The 13,366-nt window shown below is 44.1% G+C and overlaps 1 protein-coding gene across 1 annotated transcript; it reads left to right on the top strand.

Annotated features, from left to right (window-relative positions):
* The first annotated feature begins 727 nt into the window (after window positions 1–727).
* nfil3-5 (nuclear factor, interleukin 3 regulated, member 5) lies at window positions 728–8,943 on the top strand. The gene is given in 3 exon segments (XM_086119913.1): window positions 728–1,022; window positions 5,181–7,401; window positions 7,403–8,943. Coding segments are annotated over 2 exon segments (1,782 nt in total). The 5' UTR covers window positions 728–1,022; window positions 5,181–5,676; the 3' UTR covers window positions 7,460–8,943.
* Window positions 8,944–13,366: the final 4,423 nt, after the last annotated feature.

The following is a 13,366-nucleotide window of genomic DNA, read 5'->3' as shown; positions in this document are numbered from 1 at the left end:
TAAAGATGTTTAAATATCTGATTTTAATCTTATAAATTGTTTTGCATGAACTGTGTGTCCATGGGGGTCGCCATTGTCGAGTGACGTCAGATTGAAGCAACAAAGTCGGAGTAGATATTTTTTCTCAGACTTCATTTTTCTGGAAGCATTTTGGTGTTGTATAGAACAAATATCAGTCACTACAATTTACATGTAGTACATTGGAATGCAAAAAATTGACCCAACTCGCTCCATCTTCTGACGTCACGTACTCGATGGCACCCTTGAAAGGCCCACATCAACTCAAATGTGTTTATGTGTCTGAGACTTCCGTCTTAATGACACTTTATAAAACTAGTTCTTTGTTGTCTTTGTATCGTGTTTTTAGAATCATCATTCATATGTTACAATAGAGTGCTCTTTGTATTTATTTAAAACGTTATAAAAATGGTTGGCTTTTGTGTGTGGGGGGTCGACACCTGTCTATCAATATATTCTGACACAATGACGCTCTATTTCATGTTGTGACTATTATTTTATGTCGAATAATTACATAAGGATTGTATACAACACACAGTGCCCCCCCAACCACACGTAGTGGCTCACATGGCGCGTGTGCTCGCGTTACTGTCCGTGTTGTAAAGAGATTCCACGCTGGAAAATGGATGTGCTCCACGGCTGAAGGAGAGAGAGAAACACGCGGCGGGTGCCGTGTATGTAACACGCATACTCTCGCGTGGAAACACAGAGGACACAAACGTGACGAGGCAGCCGATGGGCTGTTACGCAACCATTGACCTACTAACACATATTTCTAGAAAGGCTGCTGCAACAAAGTGGAGCAAAGTGTCCGCCGGCGCACGACACGGGGCGACTCGACCAAGGAGAGAGATACCGGGGACCCGAACGCGCACAGACACCAAAGAGGGAACAACTTTTTTTTCTGGATAGGTTTTGTCTAAAGAAAAGGAGGAAACGGGAGCGAGACAGCTTTTGTGTCGGGGAAGCCTGAAGGTTGTTTTCCCCTCCTCCACCATTCAAAGGTATGTTTTGACGGCTCGACCCTCTCTCTTGTTTTATTTCTTCTGTTCTTGCCTTCTATGTCTAACAATTCGTCCAATAATTACCAATTCTAAATGTTAGTGCTTTCATGCTTTATTCACTGGTTTTAGCGAGAAGGACACGCTGGTTATTGTTCACATGGCGACTGAGCCGGCAACCCGCCCGTCACTTCGAGACGTTCCATTGGGCAAACAACACGTTGGGTTCTTTTGTCGCGCTAGTTTATGTCTCTCTGTTCCCTTTCCTGCGTTATTAGCTGGACCAAATATAGACTGGAAACGCGTGTCCCACATTGTGTATGTTCAAAGTCAAATTGTGTATGTTCAAAGTCAAGATGAGGTAATTTCCTCCCGGTGGTGTTTTCCAGCGAGTCGACCGAGGCAGCAGCTCGTTTGCCGTTTTGCGGCTAATAATGCTAATAATACGCACTTGATCCCCGCACATGATGCTTAGCTAGCGTAATGGAGATCATTTAAGTACCACCACGTTACAGCTTTGGTCATAAATTTGCATGAGGATGTTTAGCGAAGCGAAACGGTGTCCTCGGAAAGAAACGTGTCTCGGCAGAAAATACAAGTCGGTTAATTTTCTGCCCATTCACCAGAAAGCTCCCCCAAAATGACTTAATTCGTTTCAAAATGCCTGTTAAGTAAGGCGCAAAGTGTTGCTAAGGAGTCGGAAGGGATGACATAACCGGCACGCAGCAGGGAGCTACAAATTTCTCTCCTGGGACACAAGGTCCTATAATTGATTCCCGTTTACACCCTGTCTATTATTCGTGATGTGATAATGAGAGGAGACGTTTAAAACAAGTCAGCACACCTGTGCTAATGCGGAATAATAATGGGAGGCATTTTAGTTGAGTGAAAATGTGAGTTAAAACAATAGCCGGCCACCCAAAGACTCCCAACATGGCATTGTCGTGGCTTGACTGAAATAAGAAAGGAACAAGTGAACATTCAGGATGTGATGCAATGCATGGAAAAAGGCCTGTCTGGCAGGCAGGGTTTTGGTGAGCCCTTTCAGCTTGCCTGCTGCCAGCTGGTCTGTTTTTAGAGCGTCTGCGTTGCCATTTCCCAGTCTGCTTTTGAATGTAGGTCAGACCTGTATTTGGGTGACGGTACACACTGCATACAAGGCTACTCAGACTTTGGCTTTGACCTCTCAGTCTGTTGCTCTACTGAATTTAAAAAAAAAACATTTTCTGGAGGGCTCGTGCAGCTGTACAAAGTGATGTGCGTTTAACAACTGTAAGCGATTCTTATTAACAATTTTTCTGTGCCCAAGCTAGTAAAAGATGTGGAGCTAAAATCTTCCCATCATGTCCAATCTAGTTTTTATTAAGTCCTCCTGAGCCATATTATGAGCATTTCTAGATTTACAACTGTTTCTCTGAGGATGTATTCAAATGCTGCACATCTGCCATCAGTTGCAAAGAAAATGTTAATATAAAGAGGACCCAATGTTATTTTTTTTGTTTGACATGTTATCTGGTACAATTATTTAAACAATTTAGTGATTTACAGGCTGCCACAAATCAGCACATGCAGGGGTGCTTTCGCTCTCCAGTAGTGGTGACAGTCTCTCGATCCAATCTCCTCCTTTGAATCCATAGGCACAAAGCCGTGGGGCAAAATGGACGCTCCACGTGTGAGGTTGGATCTCTTAACAAGTTGGAGGAGGGGAGCAGGGATACCTCACTGTTGACTCACATTCGTCCCAATGGGGGTCAGAGGTGAAGCATTCCTCTCGAAGTAGAAAGTTCCTGGAAATAGTTTTAGGGTTTAATGAGGCCGGAAGCAAAAATACAGAACATGTCCTGTTTGTGCTAGGGCTGACATTACAGCAGTTAAGCGCGACCGCTGAACAGTTCGATTTTAAACTTGCGCTGAGAGGGAAGTAGCGGGGAATTTAAAGTCAGTCAACTGTAACTGCCGTGATGTCCACATTACACAAGAGCGATTCAGAGCACATACCCAAGAAGGGATAAAAGCAGCCCCTCCCCATGCAATCCAGAGAGAGGCTGTTATGTGTGAGTTTGGCTGCGGAGATGGGTGTGTGCTCTGACGTCAATGCCATCTCCAGCTACAATTTTTCATCTGCCTCTGATGCTCATTGTTCCGTGCTGCTTTACTGGCTCTTTGTAGCGTGCCCAGGGATTGGTGTTGCGTTCAAATTGATCCATAATCGGGATGTTATGCTTTTTACAGATTTCAGTTTGTCTCTTAATATCGTTCTCCTGGATTCCTTCCTGTCATCCACCCCCCCCCCCTGCCCCCCTCTTTCTTTTGGACTATTTATAGAGTGCACTCTAATACTCCTTCCTTCACGCGCCCTCCCTCTCTTGCAGTCCTACTGACCTATTTTATGGCGTACTGTCAAAGACGGGAGGAGTGTTTACTGCTAAGCATTGTTTCTAGGTCAGTGGGACAGCGCAGACGTATGCAAGCTTCCTTCCCACCCGCCTTTGTTCCCTCCCCTCCCTCTGCGGTCTTTATGAAAATGATTCGTAGTGGGGAGGAGGGGTTGACCCCTAAAAATTTCCACATCTGTTGTGACCAAATCTCTCTCTCTTCTGTTTTGCAATACTCAAGTTCATCTAAGAAAAAAATCAGGGGGTGGGGGGAAGAGCGACTGATAAAAGGCAGTCATACTGGTTTGGTAGCAAACCTTGTCTTTCGCCCCTAGTTATGAAGAAAACAGGTGTGAGTAAACAAGTGCTGCGGTATTGGGATTACACAAGCTTCAAGGTTGCATAGTTTTGTTTTGTTCACTCCGCCCTCCCTCGCTGTTAGATGATGTAACAAATTCATCGTGTTCCGTCTTAAGTAGAATGATGCAGTAACCTGATGCTCACATGTAATAGGTATGTGGCACAATACAAGTACCAAAGTGATATGTTTTGTAAGCCGTCATTCGGCATGAGTGTTATAATTGATTCTTTAAAACTTGTTGAGTGTGTGGAATTCTAATCATCGTGTCTTGAAGAATTTGAGGCAGCATTGTTAGTCTCAACTTGTTTGCTGCCGAAAGAAACTCCATGAGAAGTTGTTCAACATCTTCCCTGACATTTTTTACGATTTAAAATGTAAAGTTATTTGCTTGTCATTCATTTTTCCCCGTAGTTGATCAAAGAAATGCAGTCAAAGGCCTAAGACATTAAAAGAGATAGAAAGTAACCTATGAGATGCTTTGAGTTTGAAAGTCACCCGGTGATGCAAACATGGAAAAAATGTACTCGTGCTTTCATGCCTCATATCTCATCTTCATGGCATAGACTTGATCTTTTGTGTACTATTATTCAACAAAGAAAACATAATGCAAACAATAGTTCCGGTAAACTCCCTCAGCATGATTGAGTACACGCCAACAGATTTGTCAGGAAAGTGATTTTCTTCCTATTGATTTAAAGTGCGGTGTTTATTCATCAAGATGGACAACGCACCCAGTGATTAATTTGGCCACAAAATCAATTACAGCGGTGACCGCTATTTGAATTGTAAGTACGGTAGATGAAGTCAACTGGTTATTGCAGACCACTGTGCACTTTGCAGATCAGAGCAAATAATTGCAGTTGGCTTGTAAGCTGCATTCAATGTAGAGCTAGACGATATGGTTGGAAGGCTAGAATGATATAAGTATTTCGTGTGTGTTTTCTTTTTTACATATACTGTACATATTTATTAAATTATTATCCAGCCCTTCATCAATTTTACCTTTTTGGTGTAAGACATGTTGGGTGGTTTGAGTAACCATGTTGAGCCAGTACAAGGAAATCTAGTAGCTTATGGTCTCGTGTCAGTCGGTAAATAAAAAATGTTTTGCTCTGATTGCGGTATGAATAGTAGGTGATAAAATGATACATATTTGACACTTAATTATATATTATAGGCAGTATTGTGTTCAACCCCCCCCCCCCCCCCAAAAAAAAAGAGTCGCATCAAGTTTGGGAAGTGTGCTCTTCCTCTCTCTGCTGTGCGGCCAGCTCTATTGTAAACACCAACAAGACTTGAAAATTAGTTTTGATAGACTACAATGATACACTGACTATTCTGACCACTCAGACAATTACTGCAAGTCTAACTCTTTTTGTACTCCACCCCCCATCCCCCTTCCCTCTTTCTCTCTCTACATAACAGCAACGGCATTCAAGTCGGATCCTCAGGGAGACCCGAAGTAGACAGCCTGACCTACATCTTCTGTACGACACTGTGATGAGAAGCGCTGTGGCCTGACATGCTCCGCAGCTGTGCAGAACATTTGGGAAGACATCAGTAAACTCCAGTTCACCTGCCGAGAGACTCCACAGACTTGCGGTGTGCCAAGAAAACCAAACAACTTGAAACACAAGCTTGATCATTTTTTTTGACGGATTGTTTGTTGAGAAAATAAGTTCAATGTCTAAGGTGTTCATGGAGTTCCACCTGTTTTTAATCTTCTTGGCTAATTTGGACACTTGAATATTCTGATCGAGTAAACAATTGGCAAGAGAAATCAATGAGGCTCTCTCTTAGATGTGAAGTCTTTGCTGATCCCGCAACATAGTGGCAAAAGTTGCATCACAAAGTCTTGTTATACCTGTGCATCTTTCCCGACACACTTGCTCTATTTCCACTCTGGCCTTTCCTTGGAAAAATGGAAAACCTGAATCTACACATCTCAACCACCAGCAACAAAAATGCCATGGAGGTGGACAGTTTTACTTCCTACAGCGATCTCCCATCCCCTCTTCCTGAGAGCGGGGCACGGGCCAGCCGCCAGGCTAAAGGCTCCAAGCCGACTGTGGCGTCCCGTCGCAAGCGGGAGTTCATCTCTGATGAGAAAAAGGATGATTCATATTGGGAAAAACGGAGGAAGAACAACGAAGCAGCAAAGCGCTCAAGGGAAAAACGTCGCCTGAATGACATGGTTCTAGAGAACCGGGTCATGGCCCTGAATGAGGAGAATGTTCGTCTAAAAACGGAACTACTTCAGCTCAAGTTGCGCTTTGGACTCATCACCACAGCGTCCTACATGGAGAAAAGCCAGCAGATCGCTAGTAGCGCGGCTGCTGGGAACGCAAGTAGCAATGGGAGTAGCACCAGTGGCACCCCCAATAACGCCTACCTCTCAAGTAGCGGCTACTCCAGCGCATCCCAGGTGATGCTGAACTCAGACTCTTCGGAAACCGAACAGCCCAGCCGCGGTGAGCGCCACTCGGCGCTCCCCAAGTATTCTCCCAGAGGATCTGTGTCGGACTTGTCTGATGGCTCCTCAAGGGACAGCCCCGAGCCTTTGGGCTACAGCATAAAGAAGGAGCCTGCCAACATGGAGATGGCAAGATTGGAAGGCACTGGACTCTCTGGTGGTATATCCAATGGATTGCCAAGCCGTGCTTACCATGACATTCATCCTGCTTTGATGTCTCCTCACCAGCAGAGTACACAGTTGGCTGAAGCTGTCATAGACTACCAGCAGCAGCAGCCGAGCCACATGGAGGCCTCTTCTTCCACTGCCCAGGCCACTTCTTCACAAAGGAGTGTCATTCTGTATCGTTCTAGCAGCGGGTGTTACCCCATGGAGAGCCAGAGGCCAGATGAGCAACAGAGCAGGACGCATTACGGCCAGCACTCCTCAAACTCCAAGTTCTCCGAATGTTCAGTGACCATCGCCGAGGTCGCCGAGAAGCTGGAGAGAACAAAGACGATGGACTGTGAGCAGTATGAATATTCTGAGGAACTGCAGGCACAATACAACGGCCAACAGCATGAGACCCACTACAGCTTTCGGACTCAGGAGAACAGCCTTGAGCAAGCTGAGAGCCGGAACCCCTTTGCTCCCAATCTGATCCACAGCACCGAGGAGGGCATGGCGGTGTTCTCGCAGCACAATGGCTACCTCAACACAATGGACGAAGAGCCTCCAGTTCTCACCTATGAGGGAGGCCCTCGAAACGATGGCTTTGACCAAGAAAATTCCTCTGCTAAAGATACGTCATCTAGTGACGGGGACCCCCGGAGCTCCGACAAGGAGGCTTTGACCGATGACGAATCCCCCTCTTCATCGTCCTCAGACATTAGCAGCTACCACCAGAAAGCTTCGGCAACCACCGGGCCCCACGGAGAGTGCCAAGCTGAGGTCAAAGCGACTGCCCTGCCCCACAAGCTGCGCCTCAAGAACCGAGCAATGTCCACCGGGGCGACAAAAGCACAGATGGAGGTCTGCGTGGGCGTCTCCATGTCCCCATCCCCCACCCTGCCCCAGCACCCTTACCTGGCACTGCCAAGCAACTCTAACAGCAGCCAGGTCAGCAGAGAGGCAGAGAATGATTTGGAGTACACCGAGGAGGTCAGACCTCAGCCGGATGAGAGGTTGGACTCACAAAAGGCAGCCGGCAGTGGTTAGAGGCCTGTTTAAGTACAGTTTGGAGGTGCTCTAGTTTCTGCAACTACAGCCCCATTCATCTTGTCAGCAAAAATGAGGCCGAGCTTGGAAATGACTTCCATCCACTTTCACTGTCACCTGTTTCCCTTTATTCTCTCCTACCTCCCACATGTCCCTCCAGTTCAAATCACATCACTCACTGAGGGAGGAAACAGAATGAAATAGTTTGAGTCTGAGCTACTTCTGGCCAGCGGACACATTTTATTGTGGCATTATAAGAACATTTCTTTGACCAAAGAATATTCGTTTTTCTTTAATGTCACCTTTTGTTGGTACAGTAACGGCGTATATTGGTCTTCTTTGAATAACAAGTCAGTCCTTTCACTTCAAGCACTTAGATTGTAAAATGTTGTGACATTCATTTGCATAGATAAGGTATCTAATTTGAAAAGAAAATGTGGCAAAAATAATTAAAAAAAAATCTGTCGGATGCATCTGTCTTGAACTTTAATGTGGTAAATTGTTCGGACAATTACAAAGCAAATTCCTCCAAGATCTAAAGTAGGGGTGCCCAAATCTGGTGCTCAAGAGCCGCTATTTCAAATTCGGAATCAGGCGTGTTGGAGGAGGGAGACATCTCAAACAGGCTGGATAGGGGGCTTTTGAGGACCAAACTTGGACACCCTGATTTAAAACGAAACGCATTTAGTTATATGGATGACTTTGGTATCTGTTTTGGGTGATTTGATCACTACAATTGCCTCTGCAATCAAAACACTCTAATTGCCCCACGGGGATAAATAAAGTTTTCTGAATCTGAATACAACACCAAAAACGGCCCAAACATTTGAGTCCCCTAACTGTCAAGGGTATGCAGTCGTACGATGTTGACAAGCACAAGGCGAGCCTTCCTGGCTGCAACAACAGAATGGATACAATTTGTCGAATAAAAAGATGACTCACCCATCCCAAACTAGGAAAGCTGCGCTGTTTTTCCTCATAAGGTGCCTCTTTTATTGTGCCGTCACATTGGCCGACGATTGAGCAAAGCCCACTGTGCACTGAGCTTAAGCCGCCACACAAAATCTGAATCGTACAACTTTTTTTTTCAACAGTTTCAGTTTCCCTTCCAGGTGCCTGCCTCTGGCCACGATGTATAAATGTAAAGTTGTCTTGATCACTTGTATACTGCGGTCACTATTTTTATTAATATTTTATATTTGGTTAATATTTTGTCTATTATATGTAATTTTATTGTCGTCCTCTGTGTCATTTTGCTCTCTGCTCTTCCCGGTTGTGCTGTGTATTTGCTCATGCTACCCCATGCAACGATTTGTACTCTGTGTTACTGTATAACCAGTATCGTTGGCCTAAACCTTGTGCGGAAATGAGACCCCCCCCTAAAAGCCAAGCTTGTCCATAAGTGAAAATGTTTGGCTCTACTTCACATGGACATGTGCAATGGTTGAACACAAAATGTGCTTTATTTTGATTGTAAAGGTTGAAAATGGGGAAGAATAAAAGGTTGTTGAAACGTCAGCTGTCATGTCAGAACTTTTTGAGTTGACTGTGATTATAGTTGGGGTCGGGTAAATCTCATACATGAAACAACGACTGCTCCTGCAGCAAAGGAGAATATTAATTCTATCGACAAAATACTGTATTAATACTAGCCATACAATTCAGTGCATCATCGTACACGCAATCTGCATGACTTGACATTAAATATATAAGATTGGAAATTTTATCTTGGCTTCCATTTTTCTTAAGAAAAACTTGGCATTTTAACAGAGGTGTACAGGATTTTTTTTTTCATCAACTAATTTAACTCCCTGAAGTAAAATTAAATTGTCCCAACTTGATGCTGAAAAGTGCCATATATTACCCCACTGACTAGTAACTCCTGAGAGTCAAAAACACAGTAATTGTCAATCAGCCAGTCTTCTGTAGATCACTGAGTGGCAACGAACTGACGCAAGCTGACTGCATTGAAGTCGGGCGAGTGAACCGTCAGTGACAGCGACCCGATGGTAATTTTATTAGATATTATACTGTGCATATTACATAAATTGGTATACACTGACCATAACACATAAGTTGCTTTTAAGGATTTCTGGGAGCAAACAAACTTGGTGTTTTACAAAACAGCCAATTCTTCGGATATTAACATTCATTTCTGAAAAAGAAAAACATGAATGAACCCTAAGCATGTATCTCCACATTACTGTATGCTACATTACTTTTTGCACAACATCTTACTTAATTCTAACGCAAACAAGCATACTGTTGTTTTTAGAAATGTGGTAGAAGGATTTTGCAAAAATGAATATGATATGGTTGTGCTTCGGTACTAATTTGCTAAGAGAAGAACAAATCCAAAATTCAAGTTCTCAGGCCATCAGCATGTTTTTATTGTCTGTGTGTCAATATTTGCCTTAACAGTTTTTGGCATGCTCCTAAACCTTTTCTTCCTAGCATAAAAGTCACACCCTTACAATCTTGAAACATTATCGCTATATTAATGGTTTCATATCTTTACAGGATTATCTGGCCACAAAAAAAAAAGGGATTAGTTGGTTCGCCATTGAGCAAATGAGAATGTTTGATACAATCTAACAGAAAGTGCCATTTACATTTCAACTCATATTTGAAGGTAAAGATCCATTTGAAATAAAATAGGTTTAGTTGAAAAAAAAAGACACACACACACACAACACACAAATGTCCCTAGGATTTAACGGAACCTGGTGAATGAGAAGGCTTGAAAGAAATTGAAACTTTTATTATTAGTCTTGAGTTGCCCGGTCTTGCTCAGCACTATGAACATATTGTCCCACCGCCCGCTGTAGCTGAGCAACAAGTAGAGTTACACAAGCGTTGTGAAGATCACGCAACGCTTATGTGGCTTGAATGGATCAGTAGCTGTTGCCATGGCCGAGGTGTCACTGACACAGCTCGCATACGAGTCAGTGCAGGAATGTGAGGCAAAGACTGGCAGAGGTGTTGTTACAACACTGAGCAAACATCCTTGTCTCGGGTTTCAAATTCAATTTTTTTAAGTACAAACCCACATTACAATCTCTTTCCCTTTCTCACGCACAGTAATGGATTGTCATAGAAGAACAGTGCCAGGTCAACTTTATTCAAACAATATGACTTTGCCCATTATTACGGTGACTCCAGAAAATAGCAGTGAATTTTCTCACATCATCTCCACGCTTGTTTGCACTCGACTCACTTCACTCCTTTTTCCAGCCCACCATGGTGCTGTGCATTGTGCAGAGGCTGTTTGGTGGGGGGTAAAGGGCTAAGAGAGTAAAAGTAGGTCAGTGAGAAGGGATAGGGGGAGGATGGAGGAGAGAGAGGGGGCTTACATCATTTGCCTCTACAGAGTACATTCGGACAAACTATTCAGAAGTGAGTCCTGTTGTTGCTGCTTGAGAGAGCAGGTTATAGCGGAACAAAGCCTCGGACATGCTAGATTTTTGTGGCATACCTTTTGGGAACGGAACGTGGCCTAAATGTTCCGTACAGGTATTTGAACTCACACTGACCCATGATATACTTCAACGTTTGGAACATTTTTCAATCATTAATTCCACACTCGCATTTAACTCCTGTTGAATGAACTGACCGAGAATAGTTAAAAAGAAAGCTGAAGAGATTGGAGGCCGTATCATCGCCAGTTTGTATGACAGAGGGGGGAGGGGGGGAGTGGTGTTGGTGGTGGTGGGGGTTGTCATTTAGGAGCTTGAGCGTGTTTGCGCTGCATCGCCTGCAGTGATCAACAGCACAGGCTGGTTATGTAACCAGGATGCTGCAGTATGTAGGTCAGCAGAACAAGGAGAGGCAGGGTTAGGGTAAAGCTGTAAGTGAGAAGCGTATGTGGGTGTGTGTGTGTGTGTGTGCGTGCTTGCGCGTCCTTGAGTGTTATTCAAGCTCGATGTCCTTATGTCGAGCAGATTTGCAATGCCATCACACTGCTGGGAACATTTCATTCCCTAATGAGGGTACGAGCAGTGACATCGCACGTAACAGTCTTAAATAGGAACAGCGCAACAAGTCTATGCTTGTTTTGTGCAACTACATCATGCTGGCAGCTGTTTTTCTTCAAGTGGAACTTGCAAAGCAACCGAATGGTTGATTTGCTTTTTATTTGCCCCCCCCCCCCAATACATTCCATCGATTTTCGAAACAGGCCTGTATGATTAAGGCCTGTGTGCTCTAGAATTGTAAACTATAACCACATTGTTAAAAACCATGTTAATCGAATACCTCACTGTCAGTGTCAATCAAAATTGACCATCATTCTCTCTGGAAAGGCTTGATATAACAATTGCATTGGATCCTCTCAGGTTGGACATCGAACGTGATATGGCCAGTGAGTGGATCACGACATCTCCTGTAATAAGAACTGAGTAGATGATTATGTCAAATAAAAGTGATTATTCTTCTAAATCTAGCAAAGCCCACTGTAAATCATTATTTTACATTGGAACCAAGAGCAATTCAGATGGCTGTGTAATAATTTCTGTGTGGTCGCTTGGCTGTTTCAGCAGAGAGTTATGTTGCCTGTCCTGACCCATCCAGTCACTGCCTTTGTTCTGCTCGGCGTTGTAAAATTAGGTCAGTGTGTCGGTGTGTGCGCACATCGCTCTGGATCTGTGTAGAAAAATGATTAGAGGACGCGTGATCTCAGTGACGTGCAGGCAAACACACTCACACAAATGGACAGACACTGACCTCTCTCAATTCATGACAGAAATAGGCTATAGAGTTGTGCACCTCTAAATTGAATGTAGGCCACTACATTCAGAGAGAGAGAGAGAGAGAGAGAGCGAGAGAGAGCGAGAGAGAGATGAATCACCGTCATGTTACGCAATATGAAACCATCCCACAGGCCTTATTACCATATCTTGTGGCCTTGTGCTACAGGAAGTGACCTGCTCATCTATGTGAGTTTGTACAAGTGGGAAGCGTGGATAACAACATTTTGGCACGCAATCCATCATCTGGTAGCAAAATTTACACAGTGCTAAAGCATTTCCAAACACACGTTAACGGATGGCGCGTGTGTGCATGTGCACTGACAAAAACATTGGATTAAAGGAAAGCACAAAGCATCTTTTAATTATTTTTTATCTTTAAGGAAAATTTTCAATACACAATGAGGAGACGTCAGGGTTTGGTTATTTCTTTTCTCCAGCGACTTTTCAAGAACAAGCTTCTTAGGTTAACTGAAGACACTAAAATTTCCCAATGTCGGATGGTGGACAAGCTGCATTCAGCTTGCCCAACTGGTACCCATCATCTGCCTCCGGAGTACCACAGGCTCAAAAGAACCAAGGACTCCTTCAGCTTGAGGTGGATCCCATTCTGCTTTGTCACCATGCACTCGCCTTTGAGCCCCACCTTTAATAAATGGACTCATAAAAAACAACAACAACAAAAACCCCGCACTGTTTGAATTCTCTTAAACGACCTGAAGGGGTGCATGTATAGGCTTTCCCTGTGACTGTGTATTTGTATTCTTATCTGTGTCACAATGAGCGGAGTAAATTTGAAGTTGGAGGTCTTCAGGGCAGATGCCACAACAAGGTCCTGTCCTGTCCACTGTCTTGATCCTCCTCAAGACGTAACAGACAAACAACACACAGAAGATGAGTAAGGAAACCCGCAGGCATTGAGTGGATTAACCCATTTGGATTAGTGTCAGAGATATGCCTCGAACAAGTTGAACAAACAGACTCAGGAAGAGATTGTCTTTACTGCCGGCAGGGAGCTCAGTTATCGATGAAGCCACTCACTGTTCGCTTCTCCAACTGAAACTCGACTTCCTGTGCTCCATGCCGAACTTTTATTGGGAACATTTGCAAATGATAAGTAACACATCAGAAAAACATTCTCCCTCATTTGCATGTCGCGCTTTTCGGCCGGCCCTCCGATAAGCCCCTCGGTAGAC

This window comes from Hippocampus guttulatus, chromosome 9, assembly GCF_054856545.1.
Source record: "Hippocampus guttulatus isolate MCC_2025c chromosome 9, RoL_Hgut_1.0, whole genome shotgun sequence".
Classification (NCBI taxonomy): domain Eukaryota; kingdom Metazoa; phylum Chordata; class Actinopteri; order Syngnathiformes; family Syngnathidae; genus Hippocampus; species Hippocampus guttulatus.
The sequence above is the reverse complement of the archived record's forward strand: the minus strand, read 5'-3'. Positions and strand labels throughout refer to the sequence as shown.